Below are 25,417 nucleotides of genomic sequence, written 5' to 3'. Positions count from 1 at the left end.
GTGATGTTTTCAAATGTACAAATCCTCATTTGTTTAACTTAAATATTTTTAAATGTCCTATAACATTTATTCTTAATTAAACCTCTTTTAGATAGTCATTAATCGTTTCTTTACAGTTGCTGTGCAAACAGTTCATACCTCTGACATATCAAATCTCACAGACATTTTCTTTAATTGGATTCATTTATTTCTAATCTCCTTAAGCCTTTCTACTGTAATGCTTGACTAAGTATACATTAAACTCTATTATTTAAATGGCTAAAATAAATTTGAGGTGTATTTTATGAGCAAAAATTCACAATTCAACAAATGTTCTGCCATTATTATTATGTGCCTCAGTATTCAGACACTATTTAAAATTGCCTGGTAGATATGCTATGTTTAACCAAAATAAGCTCTGAATTGTTGCTAGAGATTTTGGATTGCCCACTAAAATGCCTAAATTTTTGTTGTCTCTATATTTGAAGTCAGAGAGCTTATATAATCCTATACAAAATATAGTTACCAATAGAAACCCATTACCAAAGATAGAATAGGCAGCTGCCTGTTTTTATGATGTGTAGGAATTGCTTTCCTGGCCCCCATGAAGGTATCTCACTAATGGTCTACTGACTGATGCTTAAAATTTACTATTAGACATTTATTTCTTTGGCTTTGAACAGATGGCTCAGAAAGGGATAACAGAATAAGCCTCAACTATTATCTTTCATTGACTCATAAGCTCTTTTCCTTAGAGTAGTGGTTCTCAAATTTCAGCTTGCCTCAGAAGCACTTGAACAGTTTATTAAAACACAGCTTGCTGGGCTCCACCCCTTCGAGTTTCTCATTTGTAGGTCTAGGGTGGAACCCACAGTTTGCATTTGCAACAATCCCTCCTCATCTTGTGCTGCTGATGTTGTCAATCAGAAGACTGCACTTTGAGAACCAGAGTAGTTGTTATCTAGGATGAGAGAAACTAAAGGAATTAGTGAAAGGATACCATAGAGAATATGGAAAACCCCCATTGGGAAGGAACATTCCAAAGACAAAATTCACACTCCCCTACCGCCCCCACCACCACCACCACCTGACCTCACTGCTTATCTTTCACCAAACTACTCCCATTCTTATTCCCTACTGCTTGCTGCCTCTCAGCCTCCTTTTGGGCACCTGCTGTTGTACAGACCCCCTAACACTGGAGAGCCACAAGGCTTGGTCTTCAGGCTGCTTCTCTCCTAAAACCCACTCTCTAGAGATCTCATCCACTTGGCTGGCTTTAAATTCCATAGGTCTCCAGCACAGTCTCCTCACTCCATAGACACCTAGATCTAATCGTCAACCTGACACTTCCATTCTAATGAATGACAGGCATCTCAAACTAAACATGCCCACACATATCCCTAATTGTTACCCCTATACAAATCAATCCCTTCCCATCATTCACCTAAATTGCTCAGGCTAAAAACCTAGATGTCATTCTTGGCTCCTCATTTTTTTCCCCTACTCATATCCAATCCATCTGCAAACCCCAACAGTATATCTTCAAAATATATCCTGAATCTAACCTTTCACTCTCTCCCTCTTTCAAGCCATTATCTTCCTTCACCTAGGCAATTATACTCATTTCTCAACTTATCTCTCTGCCTCTATCCTCCACCCTCTCCAAAGCCTATTCTGCACACCAGCCAGAATAATCTTTTCATAGCTTAAATTAGCTGATGCCATGCCTTTGCTCACAGCTCTCCAATGGCTTCCCAAAGCCTTCAAGACCCCATATGATCTGAGTCTCCTATCCTGGCATCATCACCTTCCATTCTTCCCCTGACATTCTCTACTTCAGCCACAGTGACAGGCTTTGTTTATCAACTTGCCAAGCTGGTTTCCACCCCAGGGCCTTTGCACTTGCTCCCCACTGCTGGGCGTGCTCTCCCTGCAGGTCTCAACATGGCTGCCTCCCTCCCTTCATTCAGGCATCTTCACAGAGGCCTTCCTTGACCATTCCCATCTCATGGTGCTACTTCCCCCCCTTTAATTTCCTAACATTATACAACATATTTATTTGTTTGTAAGTACTATCTGTTTCTTCCCACTAAAATTTATGCTCCATGAGGGTAGGGACCTTGTCTGTCTTGGTCACACCATAGCCCTACCACAAAGCGTGGCATAGAGTAGGCACTGGGGAAATACTTGCTGAATGAATGCAAGAAGCATCCCCAGTTGGCCCTAGAAAAGACTACAGTCTGCAATATTTTTTACCATCCTCTTAATTACAGCAACAGAAATTAAGCTGATTCTAATGACAGAGATTTGTTTATAATGAAGTTCCTATTGAGCTGACCGAGAAGAGACACAAATAGAAAAGATCTTATAATGTAAAATGCCATGTAGCATCTCTAAATATTTTCCCCTGGTTTTCAATTAGCGCTCACAATAAAATGCTACTCTGCACTATGCTATTTCTTTAACTGCTCTAATTAGAGAAATAAAATTGACACCCACTCTGCCCTCCTTACAGCTTCAGCCTTCCAGCATTCCTGAGCTGTAACTCTGCAGGGGTCCATTACCCAAATCCAGTACAACAAATATTTCACTTCACCAGGACTACAGTAAGATTGCAACAGCTAATAGAAATGCTGTGACCTCCAACACTATTAGTCCCTTAACAACTTACAAAAATTAAAATGAAAAGCCTTGTGCTGCATTTGGTTCATTCTGAAAAAAAGGAAAAAAAAAAGCTGCTCTTTTCCTGTCATATGTTTGGACACCAATATCAATTAATGGGATTGTTAAAAAAAGTAAATCTCATGGGTTCTTACCTTCAGCCACCAGAACGCATTACAGTCATTATGAGCACAAAGTGTAAAATGAACGACTGAAGAGCAGCAAGAAGCCACAAACCACTGAAAATACTCAGAACCAAGGATTCTATTTTTGTAATGGTTTTCAGTAGGAGGAGGCAAGCAACAACACATTCTCAGATTGCATTACTGGAGAATGTTGCTATTCTCTGAGAGATGTAAAAAGTGGCAAGGGACTTGGGTTTAAAAAGTACAAACACAGGGAGAATCCCACCTTAATGGGTACCATTATGACATCCAGTTCAATATAATGAGGCTATTTTCGCAATCTGGCCAGCAGCCCATATTAGCACGGCTTTACTGATGTGGATACAACAAATTCTGTTTGAACAAGAAATCCCTGGGAAAAAAAAAAAAAAAAAAAAAGATCCTTTTACAGGCTCTATCCATTTAGCAATCAATCAAAGGGAAAATATCCTTCTGGTAAAGACAGAAGCTCCCATTTGAATCCTAGTAAAATATTAGATGTTCTAAATAAAATAATGTTCTATGCGTGATGCTTACCAATTGCTGTTTTGTGAAACTGTCATAACCGTTGATGACCAAATTGGTGAAGGGGAGATAGGGTCCGGCCTTGGAGGTGAGCATATTACATGGCAGCTGACTAGGTTCCAAGTACACCCAAATTGTGAAGCAACTGAGTCACTTTGTGGAGACCCCATATTGGACAAGAGAGTAAACTATCTACAGACCTTTGCAAAATCTCTGCAAAATGTCACATTCCTAGCTAAATATTCAGTGCACTCATATGATCTTGCCAATATTGGACTATTTTAATACATAGAAATGGCAATTTCATATGCTTCATCCTAGTTCAATGTTGCCAGCTTAAAGACAGCATGCCAAAGAGAAAATTGGATGGGCACTGGAGTCCTGGCTCTGGTTGGTATGCCTACTCTTTAGCTGTGTTGTATTGGTTAAGTCTCTTGGCCTCTCTAAGCCACTGGTACAAAGTAAGAAGTCCTCAAATGTGAGTCCTTCTTACTGCCCATCCTTTCTAAGTATAGCAACAAACAGAGCATCTTCCCATCCCTCCTTCAGCTTGGAGCTGACAGTCATCTTCCAGTCTCTCCAAGGCAGAGCAGCAATGCCTGGGAATTACCCCTTACAAAAGAAACATTAAAAAAGAAAAAGAAAAAGAAAGCAAAAAAAAACCCAAAGAAAAACCAAAACCTGATATAACAAGAAACATCCTAAAAAATGTAATAAATCTGCAAAACTATTCTGAATCTAGAGTGATTCTTCAATTTAAAAATTTGCTGAGATTCATAATCCTATTAGAAGTCAACCTCCAAAATATTAAAAAATCCCATTCACAAAAAAAAAAAAAAAATCACCTCAGCATCCCTCAGACACAACTGCTCTCTCTGGCTGAGGTAATGAGATACACAGGACGTGCCCTGGACAATGTTGTCCTTGTGAGTTAAAGTTGGACTCCTTAGCCTGCAGGCAGTCACTTTGCTGCCAGTCATAATCTACCTCGACACACACACATACACACACACACACACACACTCCCCAGGGGCCCAGCTTCTCCCACTGACTCCACCCCCACCCCACCATTTAATAAGCAGGGAGTCTGAACACACCTGCAGGCTTATTCCCCAAGGGGTCAACAAGCAGCACCAAGCCACATTGGGCTCTCTTCTTTCTGATTGTGAGTGGCGGTACTTCCCTCCAGGAAGGAATCTCAGTCATGAGGAAGCCTACAGGGAAGTCAGGCTAAGATGCAGCTGAGACTTGTGCTTATTTCTTCTTCTTGAAGATACTGCCTTACTCGTTTTGATGTCCCCAGGACTTGGCACAGTGCCTAACACATGATAGGTGCTCAATAAATCATTCATGAATGCTTAAAGATCTACTAGTCCTAACCAACTAAAGAAGGATCTAATAATTCTTTCCCAATATAGCAGAATCATTGCTGATTTCTCATTTCTGGGAAACCCTCTTCCTTCCTAATACTCATACATTCCCTCCTTCGGCCCAGAGACTCAAAGATATTGATTTGTGTGTATTGGCAGGACAAAATTATTTTATTGCATTTCACTGAAACAACCATCCTAATAATTGACATTTCCTCGATGTTCCTTTGTGGGCAGCATAGTGCCAAGAACCTCCCACATTATCTCATTTAATGTTTATAATGACTCTATTAGGTGGATATTATCACCTACATTTCACAGATTTAAAAAAAAAAATTGAGAGAGAGTGAAATTAAGCAATTTGCCCACAATCACAGAGCCCGTGAGTGACAGCAATAGGATTTGAACAAGCAATAGACCCAGAGTTCAAGCTCTTAACTAATATGTTACGTTGCATAATAAAATAGTGAGTCCATAATAAAGTAGTGAGATCTCGTTTCATAACATATTTTTCAAATACCTTGTAATACATCCCTATGTTTATCAGGGTATGAAACCTCTCACTAAGAAGCCTAGGGGGCATCATATGCTAATAACAGTAGGATTATGGTGTGAAGCACAGCACTGGGGAGACTTTCTGGTCCTGCAAATCTGGAACCAGCTGTTTAGGTATCTGCACCTCCCTCTCTTCCATCCGCCAGTGTTCTCGTCTTTCTGTATACCTCGCATATGCTTTCTACAAATAGTTTTTAAAATACAACCATTATACATATGGTATCACTAGTTTTTAAAATACAACCATTATACATATGGTGTCACTATGTATTCATTTCAATAAGAGTTTTATATGCAGTTCAGAATACTGACATCCCTTCAAACTTTAAAAACTGTGTTCTATGCCTAGATACTAAAAAACATAGGTATTCTTAAAGTCAGGTGAACATGTTGAAGATATATCGGTGTTAATTTAGGAAAGTTAACAGCCCTAGGGGAAGTAGGGCTTTCCAATCCTGATGGAACATCCTCAGCTCCAACAAAAAAATTGAGGGTAAAGAAGGAAGGAAAATCCAGCTTACGCATAGACGAGAGCCATGAGACACGCACCGTTGAATCTAATTGTGTTCCAAGGAATACTTATGGAAAAAGGACAATGGGACAAATATGTATAAGTCCCTATTCTATCTCAAGAGACTCTACCTCTGCTTCTAACCCATAAAATTCTACTTCCCTGATAGCTTCACCCTCATGTCAAGCTCCTTTGAATTCTGTACCCTCAGCAAACAGTGCCAGTGGACCATATCATTTTAAACTGTGCTAATCTGAGTTCTTAAATATTTAAATGGAACGCTTCTATCTTGCCAACAAAATTGTAAACTACTTGAGAGATGCCAAGACTTCTGTTTCATGTACTCATGTAATAAATCATTGCAATTTGCTATACTCTGTGAGACACTGGTGATATAACCATTCCCAGTTCACATAGAGTAATGGGGAATATACACAGGCTTCATTGAACACCACCAAAAATGCCAGCGTTGCATGTTTCAGTCACTTTAAATTGTAATTACTGACATTGGTAAAGTTGACAGAACACTGATTCCAACTAAATTAACCTTGGAAATCCGATAAAAGCTTAGTTTCTTAGAACATTCTTTTTCTCTATAAAGTACCATTCCACCAGGTAAAAGACTTCCCTCTTGTGTGACAAAAATAAGGCACGTGTGAAATGCTGGCTTACTTGTGTAAGCAGAAATCTCAGCTCGTTTTGAAATGCACAATAATAGCAGTGAAAAACACGGTGAGCTTAATGCAACTGTAGAAACCACCACACCCAAAGAGCACAATACTTGGAGGTATGTGTGTTGAGGGACGGGAAGGGAGAGAAAATAAACATTTAAATTTGTGGATTTGAGGATTTAGAAATTCAAGTTAAAGAGGGAAATATTCATCCCCTTCCAAAGTATTTCAGTTGATACCACATAACTGGCAACTACTAAGAACAATAGTTATGAATTTTGAGCATTTTCTTTCTGCCAGGCACTGTGCTATATATGCATTATCTCATTTAATCCCCATCAATCCTTAAAAGTTGCACACAAATGTCCCTAGGTCACAGATGGGGAAACAAAGGATCAAGGGAGTAGAACTGTGCTCAAAGTCTCACAGTTATACAGCAAAGAATATTCAAACCCAGATCTGTCTGACACACCAAAGCCCACGCCTTTCCCTTGCAGGTTTCTTCGAATGATGCTGTTGGTTTTTATAAAGACAAAATCATGATCCTACTGCAATATAACTTCCCAGAGTAAAAGTCACAGATGGTAAACAGATGGCTTAAACTCAGCCAGACCCCAAACGTTGTCAACATCCCACAAAAGTAAGTTTCCTTCTCATCCCCCTCAAGCCCTGCAGTCACCATGCACCAGCGCTCTCCCCTGCCACCTCCCTGGACCCTGGAATGCCTGAGGTAGGGGAAAGGAAGTAATGAGAAGATACTCCTTCAGACAAGGCAGAATGTTAAATTCCTCCATGGATAGGCACTCGGGTATTTCCAGGTTGTCTCTAAACTCCAACCAATCCTTTCTGCATGACGGCTTAAACACAGACACCAGCACTTCAATCCAGATGACTTTTCTTTCACCACCTGCTCATCTGGAATGATGTCACAAGCCAATGAGAACAGAGAACAGAGAGGAAGCACTGAATAAGGGGAAAGTACCATCCGTGTTTCCCTGAAAATAAGACTGGGTCTTATATTAAGATTTGCTCCAAAAGGTGCATTAGGGCTTATGTTCAGGGGATGTCATTCTGAGAAACCATGCTAGGGCTTATTTTCTAGTTAGGTCTTATTTTCAGGGAAACACGGTAATAGCAGCCTTTTACTAAATTATCAATATACATAATCCACCATACATACACACACACATACATACACACACACCTTGTACCAAACATAAGTGTTCACCACATGAACAGACTAAGTCAGAAGCCAAAAACATGCTTTTCAGAAGTCTAAGGAAAGCCTCATTTGAATTTGTCCATCCAATCACAATAATGTATGGATCCCTGCCTTCAAATAAGGTAATGATCCATGTTACTCAAAGAGCAGAACCTTTTCCCTCCCCACAGCTGGGCTCAGAGAAAGCCAGAGAGCAGCGGTCAGCCTGGTCATTTAGCACACACCAAGTGGCCTCCACCCAGGAACTAAAGAGGAGGTCCTGTGAGTCAGTGCCCTCCAGGTCGGGACAACAACAAGGGAGGGGTGGCAGCCAGAGAGGCCTGTGGAGGGGAAAGCAGCTGGGCAGCAGCACTGCCAAGGGGCCAGAGGATGACATACCTGCCCAGAGTATGCGGGGAAGCTCTCTATCCCCAGAGTCCCAAGGGACAACCTTTCTCCATCAAAAACAAAAAAGGGCTAATTCTGTACCCCCACCCAATAACATAGACACACACACTATGTAGGAAATAATCCCACTGCCACAGGAGATAATTCGTGCCTCATCTAATAAAAAGGATAGCATGGCTTGCCAGCTGACATTTGTTTTAACACTTTTGTTTAACAAGAACATAAAATATTAACTCTAGTTGCAGAAATGAAAAAAATTAGTAACAGCAATAATGTATCTATGTAATCTAAAGGCAAGAAATTCAGTAAAAAACTGAAATGTTTGTAGGCCTCATTTTTTTTCTTACAAAAAGGAAATGTCCTTGGTGAAACATAAGGGGAAAAATAGATCTATTCTTAATTGAATATCACTAAGAAGATAGCACTGCTAAATTTAAACCTCTAAATTGTCAATATCTGTACATACCTGTGAAGGAGAAACAAGGCAACTTTTTAATCTTCCATTATGAGATCAGATGAAAGCCGACCCAGGAGTTGGGTGGGCTGAATATTACAGACTTTAGTCATTTAAGTCCGTCTCTCTCCCATTTTTTCCCCTACAACCACCCCTGACTCCCACCGTGTACAGAGACTTTCCCCATACAGAGTTGGCTCCCCAGGCTTTAATCCTGACTTCATCATTTACTCAGGGTACCTGACCTCAGTTTCCTCACCTGGAAAATGGGGAGTGTGATCCCTGCCCCAATCACCTCACAGAGGTGTCAACAGAGCTAATTTGATAACAAATATGACAGCACTTTGAAAGAAAAGGCACTTGGCATTTGTAAAAGAGAAAAAAAACACACAAAGTTTGAGCATAAATAATGAATTCAAAGCTAAACACAGATCATTTTGATAAAAAATTACAATAAGTGAAAAGTGTATGAAAGATAAGATTATTTAAACAACTACTTGTGTTATGTCTTATAAAACAGACTAAATTTCCCAGTTCTTTCTTTTAATAAAGTGTTTGGTAGTTACAAAATTACTATTAATTACTATTAATAGTTTGGGTTGTTATAAATTACTATTAATACAAATGTGTCTTCAATTTGTTTTTATAATGATTCAGTCACATAAAAGATCATTTGAAAAGGACAACTGGGGCTTTGATATTCAATATTATCATAATAAAGATAAAACATAATTAAGGATCAAATCTAATTTATGGGTATACATTAGTGCATGATTTTTTTCATTAACCCTTTATTACAAGTCATGCCCTTACAGAAGTATATGTGGACTTATGTGAATGAAACATTATTATTTTTCATAATTAAAAAATCTATGCAACAAGCACTCCATAGATCTAAGGCATAAGAGTAAATTATTTTATATTTGCTGTAGCTTAAGTCAAAAGGCATTTCATTTGGGGCCGGCCCGGTGGCTCAGGCAGTTAGAGCTCCGCACTCCTAACTCTGAAGGCTGCCGGTTTGATTCCCACATGGGCCAGTGGGCTCTCAACCACAAGGTTGCCAGTTCATTTCCTCGACTCCTGCAAGGGATGGTGGGCAGCACCCCCTACAACTAAAATTGAACTCGGCACCTTGAGCTGAGCTGCCGCTGAGCTCTGGGATGGCTCAGTTGGTTGGAGCGTATCCTCTCAACCACAAGGTTGCAGGTTTGACTCCCACAAGGGATGGTGGGCTGTGCCCCCTGCAACTAGCAATGGCAACTGGACCTGGAGCTGAGCTGCACCCTCCACAACTAAGATTGAAAGGACAACAACTTGACTTGGAAAAAAGTCCTGGAAATACACACTGTTCCCCAATAAAGTCCTGTTCCCCTTCCCCAATTAAAAAAAAAAGGCGTTTCAGTTGACTTTATTTATAATATAAAAGAGTGGTTTTGCTAACCAGGAAAATAAAATCTATTTCCATAATTATACATACTATTGGTCAAGTTATTAAAAGGATTTTCTAAAATGTCTATTAGCAGTAACAATAACATCCCTGGACTCTTAATTTAAAAAATTTTAAATGCCAAAATTAATTCAGCATCATTATACTTGCAAGAGCAAACTAATATGAGCATATTTTAATGTTTGCTGCTTTATAGTAAGGATATGTAAAGTTTTATATTCATAGAATATGTGAATACTTAAAAACCCTTTTAATTGTGAGAACTACAATGGTTTTGTGCAAAGAACAAAAATTATGGGACCTGAAATAATTAAAATGTAGAGAACCTGTTTTTTTCTTTTACATGAAGGAAGTATGTCTCCTTTGGCATTTGGATTTTCTACAAATCCAAAAGGGTTATTTAGTAGATAGCAAGTGTTATGTGGACCACTAATGTAAATTGTCTCTAGTCGGCTTTTCACAACACTGACATAGAAATTTTAACACAGAAAATTACTTCTTTCTATGTGTTCAGTGAATCGCTCTAAAACAGTATGTGAGATTTTTCACTAAAATGGTGGACCATCCTAAAATTAGGAGATAAACAAGCAAAGACGTCTTCTTTACCAACAAAAAATGTTGACAATATGAAATCTGTCTGACTCCAAACTAACCAAATCACTCTTGAAATCTTCTCTCTCTTTCTTTTACTTTCCAGGCAAAATATCAGAATTGTATTAGCTTGAAAGTCTCATTAGAGAATTCAAGTTTAAATTATACTAACATTTACAACTATATCCTATAGAAGTCCCCTCACAAAATATTGTCTATCAAGCAGCCTTACTGAGGTCACACATCAGTGAGTACTTGATGAGTAACAGATTGTTTTTAATGGAGTCAATAAACTAGCTCTCATGTATATTTTTTCAACCTTCTTCTACACACAGTCATTTTGAACATTTTAAATGTGCCATCATAAATGGTACAGTGACTGTGTAGGAAAATATTATTTAAGGATGAAGTGTCATAATATCTGTAGCTTACTTTTAAATAATTCAGTAGAGAAAAATGCATATTCAAATACACACACATAGGTAGAGAAATTTTTTACATAAAAGCAAATATGGTTTATATTACAGGTGATATATGTATGGATATTCATTATACTATTGTTTCAACTTTTTATGTTTGAAAAATTCATGTTTTAAAATATGTTAAGATTGGATTTTTGCACCTCATTGGTTTATCCTTAAAATTAGATATTAGAAAGTTTTATTTTTAAAACATATGAAGTTTAGAAACACAAAGAGGATCAAAACTCTTCGTTTTTCTAGAAATTACTTTTTTGTTGTTTATTGAATGTTCCACATTGTCAATTTTCTTCACTTAAGTAATGTTTTCTCTCTGAACTGGTTATTATCGTGTTTGCCTGAAAATAAGACCTAGCCAGACCATCAGCTCTAATGCATCTTTTGAAGCAAAAATTAATATAAGACCTGGTATTATATTATATTATATTATATTATGTATTATACCCGGTATTGTATTATATTATATTATATTAATTATATTATATTAATTATATTATATTATATTATATTTATTATATTATATTATATTATATTATATTATATTATATTATACCTGGTCTTATATTAAAATAAGACTGGGTCTTATATTAATTTTTGCTCCAAAAGATGCATTAGAGATGATGGTCCAGCTAGGTCTTATTTTTGGGGAAACATGGTAGTAATGAATACCTCTAATTAAACAAACTCAAGGAAATATGAATTCTTGAAAATTACTTAGGTTTTACAAAGTAGGCTTTCCTTTTCCTCTCCATATTTTTCTGGATTTTCCCCAACATTCACTGTTACTAGACACTAGCTCCATTCTCATATCCTCTTGAAAATAGTCAGGGAGCAGGGCCTGGCATACTTACCACTTATTTCAAAGCCTGTAAGAAAGATTGTGTAATTTGTAAGATAATTTTTTTTTTTTTAATGTGGCACATAAAGCTCACAGGGCATCAGGGCATGTGTGTCTTATAAAAAAACATCAACTGTCAGATTTCCTGTTTGGGGTTTCTAATGGGTTTTGGGGGGTAGTTGGTTACTGATTTGAGGTTTTGGGTTTTTGTTTGTTTGTTTGTTTGGGGGGGATTTTTCAGTTTTAATGAAGAGCTATGGAAGCTTTAGGGAACCTCAAGGGCCCAGAGAAAAACTAAGAGAATTTTTAAAATGTAATCATAGTATCTCCTACTCTCCTCTCCAGAATTTCAGAACACCAACATTTTGTATGGTGGTCATACAAAAGCCAGCAAAGCATCAGGGCATACACCACCTACCTCTAAAATTCCTATTTGCTGTTGCAGCTGCTGATTAAAACAAGGTTACTGGAAATTTCTATTCATCATTGATTTGTTACATAATATTGAGTAATTTTTCTAGGCATATTTTAACTTCAACAATACATTTACCATCAAGAAAGTAGAAAACTAAGCTTATGTGACTTCCACCAAAATGTCACACCTTTATTTGATGAACGCTTATTTAAAATTCTCTCTACTTTCATGACATGAAAATCCCTTCAAAATGTATGCTATTAAAATGTCTAAATTTGGAAAACATCTGGCCTGTCAAATTATTTGCCAGGGCGGGGGTCGGGGGTGGCTTGTGGTTTTTAAGTACGTTGTTTGAGGTGGTGTATTTGGAAAGAATTCACTTATTCTCAGGCTTCATAGAGAACTAACCCTGAAAACAAATGTATGTGGTAGTTCACTGCTACCATAGAGAATCAATAGCCATCTATTTAATTTGCTAAGACAATGTAAATTAGTAACTTCCAGCCAGATGTGTGATATACACATCAAACAAACTGCAACCTGTTCATTATGAAAATCCTGTCAACACACACAGAGCCACTTGATGACATTTTATCTAAGGCAGTTTCCACATTTGCAGCTATAAAAAATGTCCAGAAGTTTTATACAAAGAATTGGAGCTGAGCCTCATAAAAGGGTAATCAATTTCAGCTTTTCATCTTGTGTGCGTCTGTGTTTATTTCTATTTTCATTTAGAGGTATAAAACATTCAGGAAAATGTGTGCCATGCTATTTTTCCTTCTGTAAATCATTTATCCTCATTACATCTTTTTAATCTGATGTAAACTTGGTAGCCTAATCCTGCAGCTCTGAAGAAGTGTGTAAAGTGAAGAATGACAGAGTCAACAGAAGAAAGAAAATACACTTACCCACTGGAAAACAAAACAGAATATTTCAAAATGATACCAAACATAAATTAAGTTTACCCATTGGGAGGTCTAACTTGCATTCTGATCATTTATATGGGTCTGTGTGACTATATACCCTGCTGTTTGATAAAAAATGATTACTAACCACAGGCACCCACCAGAGAACAGAGTGTATGTATAATGCTTGTGATGTCTCAGACATACAAAGCACCTTCTTAAAGAATGTCCATTTCCTTTCCATGGTAAGCAGACATAATTTTTCACTCTTTAATACTTATGCTTCACAAAGTGGCTTATTTATGAATTATGATTTGTCGTTTTCGCTTATGTTGATTTTAATATGAAAAACTGCATTCATAAAATAGATGGTTTTGTTTCATGATACTCAAAATATTGCTGTTTTCTGCTCTGTATTAAAATCCACAGTCTTTGTGCTATTACAGAATCCTAATATTTATTTTAACACTGTTTAGTACAATGAAAAAAATGATTCTTCTTAATAACCAGCTATTATTCTTGAGTGCTGAATTCTTATCTAAATTCATTCTCCAAGTCTATTGAATTAAATTTCCTATTAAACAGGTCACAAAGTAAATAATCTTATTGCCAAGCATAATATTTCCAACTACTACATTTTTAATTTGGCAATTTAAAAGAACATGGAATGAATCCAGTCCTCATCACCTATATATAGTCTGATTACAAAAAGCACCCCTTAGCCAACTTCCTAATGTCAAAATAGCATTTCTACTAAGTACCTGGTGTGTCAACTCTTCCAAAGCAAATAACGCCTGAGGTGCCCTAAAATCACAAGAATTTCAACCTCAAAAAAAAAAAGAAAACCAAAAAAAAAAAAAAAAAGAGGAAAAAAAGGCAACTGTGCACACAAAGGGCTCTTCATAAAGGCTTGAACATTTTGACTTTCACAAACATTGTACAGAACGTGCTTTCTTCACAAGCTGCACACTAGGCCACGTGATCAGGCCGCAGGACCACACAATTACTGTTTCTAGAAAGAATATGGCTCAAATGCGGCTGCCTTGACCGCCTAGCCAGCTGCATCCGCAGGTCGCACAGCGAGGCCGGCTCCTCACCCAATGATACAGTCAAACGACACGCACGGGGCCTGGGCGCAGGCCCAAACTTCCAGCACTAGCTTGGGTCCCTTTGCTTTCTGGAGGTGAAAGTCAGACCCTCTTGGTCACTTAAACCCCCTTTGTGGTTCAGGGGGAAAATCACTCTCTCAGAACTCTTAACTTTGATTGGAGACTCTGTTTAAAATTAAGAACTTCAAACCCAGATTTGAAAAAGTGAAACAGATGTCCTGTTTGTTATCCATAAATGGCTCCGTACGTTGGACCCTTTCCTTTCTCTCTCATTTTTTTCCTTTATGCTGCATTAAGTTTTATTTAATGCAGAGTTCGCTTAAAAGGTTAAAAGAGAGAGAGTAAAAAGTAAATATGGACTGTGGATGGGAAGACTCCTAAGTCTTTCTCTAGAATATAACGAAGGAGACCTCTTCATAAAGATGAAAGTTCTCAAGCTGCCGCTTCCCAACGCAGGCAGCACTCGGAGTCAAAACCAGCGTCCCCATTGGACCCCAGCCCCGCCTAAGCCGCTGGTGCCCACCACCTGCACCCTCGTGGAGACCAGTGTCGCCTGGTGTAAGCGAAGGGGTCCCAGACTTGCACTCACGTGAGAACATAGTTGACACTGACGATACAGTGTGGCCTGGATGAGCGGCTGTTGTGCACGATGGTCGCATAGCTCTGCACCCACACCCAGCCGCCGTGCTTCGCCAGGAACCTGTAGTACTTGGTGGTCACCTGCCCCTTCACCAGCACTAATGGAGAGACAGAAGGCAGCTGGTGGTGAACGAGCCCTCTCCTGATCCGCACCAGATGTCAGCCCTGGCGGTGCGAGTGCGGAGCCCCTGTGGGCCCTAATTAAATCGCGCCCAGGTTGGAGGGAGAGTCAACGTATGCATCTTCACAAACGAATTGCTTTTCCTGTTCATTTGCATCGAGTCCTCCGTCCCTCACAATTAGCAAAAGGAGGGACACTTTAAGTTGGAGGACCCCGCCCATTCGATTGTCTAACTGCAGAGGGTAGGGTTTGGGCAACCCACTCCCACGCTAACGTTCGGGGTCCCGGGAGATTAAGTTCAAAGCAAAGCATTAGGGAAAGCCAAGCGAGTGATACGGATCAATGCGCGTGAGCCAAGTGGGTTAGGACCGGTTTCTCTTCCCACCTTTACTAAGGTTTGTGGGGAATGCGGGACGGAGGGGTCAGCATATCCATAGGCGAAAAAAAACTCCTCCCGGGGGCATTTCGAGCGGAAACAACGAAACGCTCCCTCCGCCAATGTGGGCCCGCTGACGTTAGAAAAACAAGGTGGGACCCAGTGCTGCAGCAGCAGCTCACAGGACCTCCCCTATTACCACTACCCGACTACAAGGGCTCCAACCTGTTTGCTGGCTGGGGACTTAAATCACGCCCTCTCGTCTCCCCCGACCCCCACCCCGTACTCCGGGGACGCGCCTGGGTTGTGCGGCTGCCGAGCAGGGTGGCTCCTTACACAGGTGGTGGGCGCAGCGCAGGTGGAAGGTGTCGCAGCCGTGCACGTGGTGGTACAGAGTCTTCTCAATGAGGTCCTGAGGTTCGTATCCGGTCAGCTCCGCCACTCTGCCGAGAGCAATCCCCGCGGAATGAGAGCGGGGTGTAGGGGTTCCCCCCACCCCACACAGCCATCTCAGACCTGTGTGCCCACCCTCAATTCGTAGGGTTCGATTAGTCGCCTCATCTGCAAAATGGGCGCCTAAGGTGCACGAGGAGGTCCCAGTCACTGAGCAGGGCTGCCCTCCTGCTATGGACGGGCCTTTCCCCGCCCTGGCCGCCCACCTGGAGTCCAGGAAGATGAGCTTCATGTCCAGGCTGGCGCGGAACATGAACATGTTGCTATGCAGCTTGATCTCCGTGACAGCACTGGGCGGCAGCGAGTGGCCCACGGCCACCAGGCCCACGTTCTGGTAGCAGCCATCGAAGGGGGACATGTCCAGGCTGTACTGGCGGATCTTCAGGTAGCCGCTGCAATGAATGACCTGCGGCGGAGGGTGAGGGGTGGAGACTCAGCCACTCATTCAGGAAGCCTCCCAAAGGAGTGAGGAAGGAATCGAAATCTTGAGTCTCAACTCCACCGCCAACGCCTTGTGGGCCACGCCCCCGCTCTCAGGTGCCCACAGTTATTGGTGCTCTAAGGTGTCTCAAGGAAATGACCGCACTGCCTCACTGAACTCACCTGCAGGCTTGTAAAAAATACGGAGACCTGGGCCCTGCCAACCCTAACGCATCCGAATCGCGAAGCGGGGCCCTGGAGCCTACTTGTTTAATCTCATTAAACAGGAGAACCACGGATTTGACCTAAAGCAACGAACCTCTCCGGTTCAGAACCTCTCTGAGGGTTAGAATCTGGAGCCATGAGTAAACCCCACGAATTCACCGAAGCGACTGACCATTTCAGACGCTTGACACGTCCCTAAGGCCCAGTGTGAGCCCCAGATTAAGAGCTCCAGAGGCCAGACCCAGTAAGGCTTAGTCTTAAAACGTAGTCCCCAGGTGTGGATGCGCCCTCCCGGCGGCGCGTTGACGTGTGCGGGGCACGCCCTTAGGCTGCCCAGGCTGCAGGAACGTCCCCGCGTGCCGCCCTCGCCTCTTGTCCTGCCCCCTTCGCCTACACCGGGTTAGGTGGCCACGGCCGCCACGAGGCGTGGATCTTCCCTCTCCGTCAGGCACCTTGTAGCCGCCGCAGGTGAGGCCGGCGTTCCTCTTGGCCAAGACGCACTTCATCCTCAGAAAGAAGGATCGCTCGATCTCGTACTCTAGGAGAGAGCGGAGGGCAGCACGCGAGAGTGAGCCGTCGCGCCACAGTCTCTGTCGGGGCTAATTGGGGGAAAGCCACAAGCGGACTGCGATCCGCCCAAGTGTCACAGGCACGCGTCTGCCTTACCCTGGACAAAGTGAGAGTGGTAGGGCTGATGGGCCGTGAGCACCGCTGTCATCTCGTCGTGGTCCGCGGGGTGGATGTACTCGTAAATGCTGTTCCCGGTCAGTTCTACCTATAAAGAGGAAGGTATTACCGTCTCCGAGGCAAGAGGGAAGATTGAGTCAGGGGGTCCACAGGTCTGTGAGGACAAGAGCCAAAACTCTAGAGTTTGGCCCTGAATTCTAATTCCAGGTCTGCTACGCAGGTTACCTATTGCAGCCTCTTGAAGCCTCAGGTTTTTTATCTATGAAATGAACTAATAGTAATTATATTAGGGCTGGTGCAAAAGTAATTGAGGTTTTTGCAATTATTTTTACCTTTTAAACCACAATTACTTTTGCATCAACCTGACAGTAATAGTAGTAGCTCCCTGGTAATGTTCTGGTGAAGACATAAGTATGAAACCCACTTCCCATGCTGTTCAGCTTATGGTAGGGACTCAAAAAGGTCTCCAAGGTTTGGGCTTGGGTTGGAAGCTAAAGGTAGAAGAAAGGGAAAGATCCAGACCTCCTGCCAGCTGGAATGTTTCCAGTCCCAGAAATACACATATAAAACCTTTGAAAAAGCCCTCACACCCCTCACCTCCTGCCTCCAACTCTGGCTGTAAACACTGAAGGCTGGAGGTGTAGACCACTCACCTACCTGAGAAAGTCCCAGGTGGACTGAGGCTGTCTCCGAAATGTACATGATCTTCCCATCTGGAGCCACCACAAAGATGAAACCATCCAGGGTCTGGGGAGATAGAAACAGAGTTGAATGGTGGGCTCTCTGAGCTATGGGGACAAATTGGGTTGGGAGTGGGGGCAGAAGTTAGAAATACTCAGCCAGAAGTACAGAGAGATGGAGTAAAGAGGGGCTGGCAGGAAATAGGGCATAGAAAACCAGCCACTAGAGTGCCTCTTTTGTTCATTCCACATTTGTAAGCATCTGGGAAACACAGCACACTGGAATAGATCCAGAAGAATTGATGGACAAGGCTACTTGCCCTCCAAGATTCAGGATCCACTGAAATGGACAAAGCAGATATATCTGTTTCATACACAGGCAAATATTCTGGGGAGGGGGATCACAACCTGCTAAAAGAGGTGGGTTAGGTTCTTGGGGTAACGATCACTGAAAGAATCAGAGGTTTCCTATGGCAGTCTTGGAGGACTCCATAGTGGTAGCATCCTATAATGGAACAAGTACTAGCAGGGTTTGGGAAATAACAGATACTGGGTGATGTGACAGGGCTGCAGTCTGAAAGTTATAAACAGAAGGCAGCTGGCCAGTGCTCTGAGTCTGGGAGAGGGGGATTTACAAGATGAGAGGCTTTCTGAGCAGCAAGTCCATAGAGTAGTGCTATAGTGTGGTGTGTGTATATTTACACTGATGTATCAAACTGACAGGCTCTCCATGAAGAAAAGTCTCAGACTTTCACTGTCCCTTTATCTCTGTGAATGAGGCTTCAGTCAAGGCAATAGAGACATAAGAATGAGTTGGATCCTGCTCTCGAGGAGCTGGAAGTCCAGCAGTGGCCTAAAGACAGATGTAAAGACCACATAGCTGAATATAGTATTGTGGGGGCCCAGAGGCTGAATGGCCGAAGGCATGGGGAAGAATCAGAGTGGCCTTAGAGGAGCTGTTTGAGCAGAGCCTTGAAGAGAAGCTTGAACTGGAGAAAGAAGGGAGGGCATCCTAGGCGGAAGGGTTGGTGTGGCAAATGTGGGTACTGGGGGAGGACAGGTCTGGTATATTCAGGTGCGATGATTTGGATGGACCAGAGTAGAGCTGAGGGAGTGCACCAGTGCTGGCTTGGGGGGAGTTTGAGATGTCAGTATGAGGAATTCAGAGATGCACCTGTAGGCATCAGGGTTCCAGAAGGTTTCTAAGCAGGGGAATGGCATGCTTAGATGTGTATTTCGTTTTTTCCTGGCAGAGTGTGGACAGTCATCTACAGAAGGAAAGAATGGAGATAAGGAGATCAAAGATGGTCCAGCCTGAACTTGAGTGGTCCCCAGGGGGATAGAGAGGAAGAAGAGTCCAAGTCAAAGATGGTTCTGCTGTGGAATTTATGGTGGCAGAAAGAGAAGCTGAGACTCACTGCAATGTAATTGAGTAGAGGGTAATGTCATTAACCAAGGCTGAAAACTGAGGGAAGCGTGGTGAGTTTTTATGTATGACTGGAAGTCTGGGGGAAGATGATAATGGCTTATTGTCTTGGAGATGCTAAACTTCAGGTGTATGCAGATTTCCATTTGGATGTGTCCAGCTGGCACTAGGAAATAAAGGTCTGGAGCTCAGAAGGGGTATCTGGAGAAACCAGCTGGAGTCATGCAAATGTGAGGAAAGGAGTTGAGGTGGTGATACTGGCTGAGATCACTCAGGAGGCCTTGAAGCTGTGAGAGGAGAGATAGAGCTGGAACCTTGGGAAAATGCCAGCATTTACAGCCAGACAGTGGTGGGGAAACCAGAGGAACAGGCAGAGAGGGAGAAGAATCCAGGAAAGTGTGCTACTTTAGAAACCGAGGGAGAGGGAGAATGTCAAGTAAGAAATGTCACCTCCATCAGGCCCAAATGTCATCTTCTCAGTGAGGTCCTCTGCCATCGTTCCCATTTTAAATGGCACCTCTCAAACACAGCCCTTCTCCTTCCCTTCTTATTTTTCTCCACAGCACCTACACCACCTGTTACACTACGCAGTGCACCTGTGTGAGTTTGCAAGGCTATTCTCCTTAGAATGTAAACTCCATAAAGGCAGGGTTTTCGGTGAGGCACATAGTTGGCCCAGCTACATTTGTGGAATGAATGAGATAAGGTAGGATAAGAGATGAACATTTTATGCTGCATATCAAAATGTGGTGGAGCCTCGCAGAGCACATGGGCTGGGAGAGATGCCAGGCTGCAGAGGTGTGGGAATGCACACCTCCCGGTGAGTGATGGAAATTAAGAGTGTAATTAATTCCTGTGAGAAGTTGGGATAAAGAAGAGGAAAAGACTGGGCAAGAGCCAGAAACGGAAAGGGATTGTTTGGGTTTTGTTCTCTTGTTTGTATTGATGAGGGAAATTAACTGGTAATATGGCAAGACTGAGGTTGGGGTGGAGGGTCAGTTGTTGAGAGACAACTGATGAAGTTGTCCCTGAGAAGGAGGGGCAGTACCTTTCCAGTTAAATTCAGAGGTATGGAGGCCAGGCCTGTAAGGGAATACTCGAACAAGGCCTTTCTCTAATCTATGAAACGAAAGTCTCTGGCCCATGGGATTGAGAGAGGGACTGGGTAGCGGTGGAACAGGAAATGCCGCCCGCACGCCTGCCTTGGGATGCTGCTAAGGCCTGGCCCACCAGGGACAACCTGCTCGGGTTCCCCCATGCTGCCTGCTTAGGTTTGAGGCGCCTACGTAAGGAACCCACGGTGGGCTTGACTAATAAAGGGATGCAGGGTGGGAGACAAGTGTCAAGCCTAAAAATGCCACCGGGAGTTTCACTATTTTAAATATTTGCTAGGCGACTTAAGCGGGCAACGGGCAATTTAAAACGGTGTACACTGCAAACAATGCGGTAATGGGTGCCTGCACACTGGATAAACTCATTACCTGGGGCGGTGTATGTGTGCATGAGAGTCTGTACACAGCCAAGGCTGGCCTGGGGTGAGGACGTGTGGAGAGAGAGGAGAGGGCCCGGGGACTACAGAGAGGAGATGAAACGAGTTGCAGACGCAGCTGGATCCGGAATGTGTGGGCTTAAAGCATTGACGGGCATTTCTACCAGATTCCCCTTATTTCCTGTGTAAATCCTTCATTTCGGACGGTTTTGCAGCCCGGCCTCGGCAGCTTAGCGTGGGGGCGCTCCGAACGGTGTCAAATGGCGCCCCCTCCCTGGGTTCAGACGTTCTGATTGGGGCCTTGCGGGGCTTCCTTCCAAACCCTGTGTGTCGGTTGTCACCTTCCCTCCCTCTCTCTCTCCGAGCGCCATCCGTACCCAGCGAGGTTGAGCTAAACCTTTTAACTTTGGAGAAACTGTAGATGCCTGCGGGAGGGCCACGTCCGGGCCGGATCCCATTTTTCTGGGAAACAAGAAGCCAGGCGAGGGGTCAGGCACCCGGACTCTCCCAGGATATGAGCCGCTGGGAGACCCGCGCCAGTACCTGGAGCAGATGCGAGCCCAATTCACGGCCAACGTTGTCCAAGGGGCTGGTCCTACTCGAATGACCCCACGCCTCGCCGAGTCCTGTGGACACACAGAGACATCCTTTACTAATGGGACTTCGACCCGGCTAGCAGTGAGAGTAGTCTCGTGCTTATGTTATACACTCAAGCTCACACACACGACCGGATACGATCGAGGCTCCCCACCCCCATCTCACCCCTGGACAGCGAAGGACGGGAGCGAGTAAATTTTGGCCCTGACCTCTCAGCCTCTAAAGGGTTGAACAGAGGTCAGACTCCCTCTCCCAGAAGGGCCCCAGCTTCTCAGGGAGGGCAGGGCCTGGCTAACTGTTCTTGTAACAGGACCCCAAGTGGCCGAGTTTGGGGACAGCCTTGCCTAAAGTGACCCTCGACACTGCACCCCAGAGATAAATATTGTGCAGATTCACTAGTGTGCTTAGAGGGGTGAGGGACACTATTTCTCACCCAAAGTTTCATCATCCTCCTTATCACGAGGTCGAGGATGTCCACACATCCAGTGAATGTCGCTGCCCGCCGAGAGTGACCTGTGGCGGCTGGCCAGGTCCAGCTGGTTCCTGGTGGGCTTTCTGATTGGCTGCGGGCTCTCCAGCCATTTTCCTCCCCTGGGCCTCTGACTTTAATCCCCTTCGGAAAAATCCGTTTGCTTGCCATGGCTTCCAGCAACAACATCCCCGCCCAGTCCTTCTTCTGCCTTTTCCCTCCTAGCCTTGGCGTACACATCCTAACCTCAACTCTCCACCCCCAATTCCCCCCCCCCAAAAAAAAACCCTCACAGGCTTTTTTGAAGTCAGCTACTTTCAGGTGCTAACACCGTTTTAGTAATATTTTCATGATCTTCTGGATGTAGAGGATTATTCTATTTCTCTACTTTCCAGGTATCATCTGTTAACAAAGATAGCCAGCCCTTTCTTCTCTTTGATGCTACCACGTTAAGATCTTTCCAGGCTTTACCACAAATCATTTTTCCCGTGATGCCTAAAAAATAAAATTCTCAGGATGCCCATGGCTGGTTTTTTAAAAATTAATATGGAGCCTGTTATAGTACCTGTTTACAGAAATAAAATGAAAAATAAAGCAGAGGAAATTTGCCCTACCCTTATTAAACTACTTATGGTGGCTGCTGTAATTAATTTAACTAGGTAAACAATTTAATGCTTACATCATTAAACAAGATTTAACATGACCAGAATTGGGGGGCGGGTGATTTACTGATTTACTGGGTACGGGGCAAATCACTATGAAGTACACAATGACAAACACACTTGCATTGTAGTGTGGGGTTGGGGGCGGGTCTTTCAGAATAAAACATGGAGTGGGACTCTTAAAATGTGTTGGCCAGGAGCTGCTTCCTAAGCAAACGATCAAAACCCTGGTAACGAGTAACCGTGAGCGCCCCTTAAGCTCAAATCGGGTCTTTCTGGGTGTTTGCACATCTAAATAAATCTAACGATTTCCCCACCGCTCTGCAAACACTGATGCTCCCCGCCCGCGCCGGGACTTCTCTCCCTCCCTCGCGTCTGGTCAACCCCTTCTTCCTCTTTAGCCCGCCCCAGGCTCCCTCCGCCGAGTGGCTCCACCGCCCCGCGCCCTGTTGTCCTCCTGGACCTTTCGGGGGGACCTCCACCACAGCTGTCTGTACACACCCCTTTGCCTAGTCACCTTCCCTTCGCGCCTCGCGTCTCCGCCAAGCTATCCTCCTCGGTTTCTGACACAATGTGCTCATTTTTTCATCCCCGCTCACACATACCCACCATGAAGAAGTGGCGGGCGGGGTTGGCTATGGAGGCGCACTGGGGAAAAGAGGAAAGGGAAAAGGATCCTGCTGGGAGAGCCGGGGACACGGATGGCGCTGGCCCTTGGATATCTGGGCCCAGGCGAAGCTTGAAAGCCCAAAGCTTGGCGGGATCGAGGGGCCGGAGCGCTCCCCGGCGAGCGGGGCTGACCGAGGCCGCGTTGCGTCTGGAATCAGGTCTTCCTCGGGGTGCAAAGCCTACGCTTGGGGCCAACAAATATCTTTATTCTAAAATTATGAAGGACCCCCAAAGCGTCTGGAAGACGCTCGGGATCGGCCTCCCGACCCGAATCGTCTGAAAATCCCCCAAGCTGGGCTGGGGTTAAGTACTGGTTCCGAACTCCGGCGCCCGCTTAGACTGTTTGTCTCAGGTTGCGGCCTCATTAGTATGCGCCTACCCGGGGAAAATAAGGCTTTCCTGCAGGTTAATGAACAGCCGGCCGGCACAGGTTAACAGGGGCCTCCCTCGCTCTCTCCTGCACCACCCCCTCCCCCGACCTTTTAAGGAACCTTTTACTTTCACCGAGCATTGCCTTCTCTTTTTGTTCTAGGCCGAAATCTCTGTCACACGATTTTTGTCTGGGTTAATGTTTTCTAAGAGACTAGCTGCCCTCGTCTACCTGCGGGGCTTTCGTGACCTAATACTACCGGTAGGGCTGAGCTTGCCTTTTAGCCTGCTCAGGACACCTCCTGAAACCGGGTCATGAGTTCCGCGTCCGAAAATCCGGGAATGGGTCCGAGACCCCTCTCCCCGCACCGCCTCACCTCCTGCCTGCGGTGACGCGCTCCCGCACCCAGTTTCAGTTGGCGAGCGGGGTAAGCTGAGATTTCGTTTCTGCACTTGACCTACCGCAGAAAATTCGCAAATCCTTTGATTGTCTGTTTAAAATGAGGAGGAAACCAGCTCCCTTTGCGGCAGGATTACAGTGGGAACAAGATCTAAAGATTCTCTTGTAATTCGGTGAGGCCGAGGGAACAGGGTTTTGCAAAGGAGAAAAGGAGCTCTGTGAGGGAGGCGATAACTAAATCGGGTTTTAGACAAAAGGATTTTCCCCAGCTAAAGTGGCCGAAGACAAAGGAAAACATAATCTATTTTGGAAGATTTCCAAGATATGCTACATTAACCTTAGCAGATAAATTTTGCTTTTCCCCGCCCCCCCTTCCCTTAAAGTCTGGTTTATCATATTTACATAAGTAGTATTACAAGGGATGTATCTATTATGGATCTAAAGGGCTAGCTCACATTTCATGTGAAAAGCCGGGCGCAGTTTCACTGTTGCTTTACCCTCGGTGAGCAGTGGAGCCATTTCCATTTAAATACCCCCTGACCCAAGGATTACCTCAATGGACTGACTGCACGGGTTTTGTAATTTCCTGAAAATGAGATTTCGATTTATAAAACAAGAAACCAATTAGTAACCAAATGAGGCGAAGTAGATCCACTAAAATTGACCTAATCCCACAGGCACAATTTAGTCCCGTTCTTGGCGAATGAATGATGAGCCCCAGTCTAGCGTGAGCTCAAAGCATCATCCAGCTGTGTTATTGCAAGCAGCAAAAATAAATTGATCGAGCTTTTCCTTCGGAATGAATTTCATACTCTTGACAAAATATAGATTACAGACCCAGCATCATCGCCTCCTTCACTCAGACCGGAAGAGGAGGAAGAGAAAAGCTCCTACCGGTTTTTTTTGTGTGTGTGCGGTTTCTTTTAAATAAACAAACACTACATCTCAATAGAAATGTGTCCTTCTTACAGCCCTTCCCGGGAACCTTCATCTCCCGGATGGATCGTTATATGCCTTTTAGGCAACGTAGTGGGGGCCAGAGGAGCTGTCCTATGACCTGACCACAACTTGGTGACTGAGGCGGGAAATGCCATCCAAGACTGCGCTCCTAACTTCGAGTCCCGGAGGGACTTGTCTCAGTCACCTGGGTTTTCCGCAGGGCCTGGTTTCCTCGCTGAGTGCGCACTGCCCAAGCCTTTCCCTGGGCCCAGCAACCAAGTGGCCTTAGGACTCCGGGAGCCTCTGCGGCTGCGCTCTCTAGGGCAGAGACCGACCAAGATTGGGGGCCCTTAGCCGAGATCGAGCTCCTGCAGCGGTGACTGAATAGGTCGCTTTGCGCACCTACGTAGACGAACCGACCCCCACGTCTGGCGCTGGGGCCCGCCTCACTCGCGACCCTGTTCGGCCACCTGGCGGGTGTGGCGGACCTCTCAAGGGCGTTGGTGGCCGCGC

At 44.0% G+C, this 25,417-nt stretch overlaps 1 protein-coding gene across 2 annotated transcripts in view; it reads right to left on the bottom strand.

The window, feature by feature from the left end:
* The window catches only part of SIM1 (SIM bHLH transcription factor 1), a 71,924-nt gene that overhangs the window by 39,466 nt on the left and 7,041 nt on the right, over window positions 1–25,417 (bottom strand). The window contains exons 1-8 of one of the 2 annotated variants that reach the window (XM_088795538.1): window positions 21,830–22,064; window positions 21,343–21,425; window positions 17,862–17,951; window positions 17,184–17,292; window positions 16,970–17,055; window positions 16,079–16,278; window positions 15,756–15,862; window positions 14,873–15,020 (exon numbers count right to left, since the gene is read on the bottom strand). In XM_088795538.1, coding sequence (XP_088651664.1) covers window positions 14,873–15,020; window positions 15,756–15,862; window positions 16,079–16,278; window positions 16,970–17,055; window positions 17,184–17,292; window positions 17,862–17,951; window positions 21,343–21,425; window positions 21,830–21,878 — 872 coding nt within the window. In that variant the 5' untranslated portion in view covers window positions 21,879–22,064. Of the gene's footprint in view, window positions 1–14,872; window positions 15,021–15,755; window positions 15,863–16,078; window positions 16,279–16,969; window positions 17,056–17,183; window positions 17,293–17,861; window positions 17,952–21,342; window positions 21,426–21,829; window positions 22,065–25,417 lie in introns of those variants that run through there. The other variant, XM_088795537.1, reaches the window with a different exon arrangement.

Source organism: Rhinolophus sinicus, chromosome 2 (assembly GCF_057876585.1).
Source record: "Rhinolophus sinicus isolate RSI-liver-muscle chromosome 2, RSI-T2T, whole genome shotgun sequence".
NCBI lineage: Eukaryota > Metazoa > Chordata > Mammalia > Chiroptera > Rhinolophidae > Rhinolophus > Rhinolophus sinicus.
This window is presented reverse-complemented; position numbering and strand designations above follow the sequence as displayed.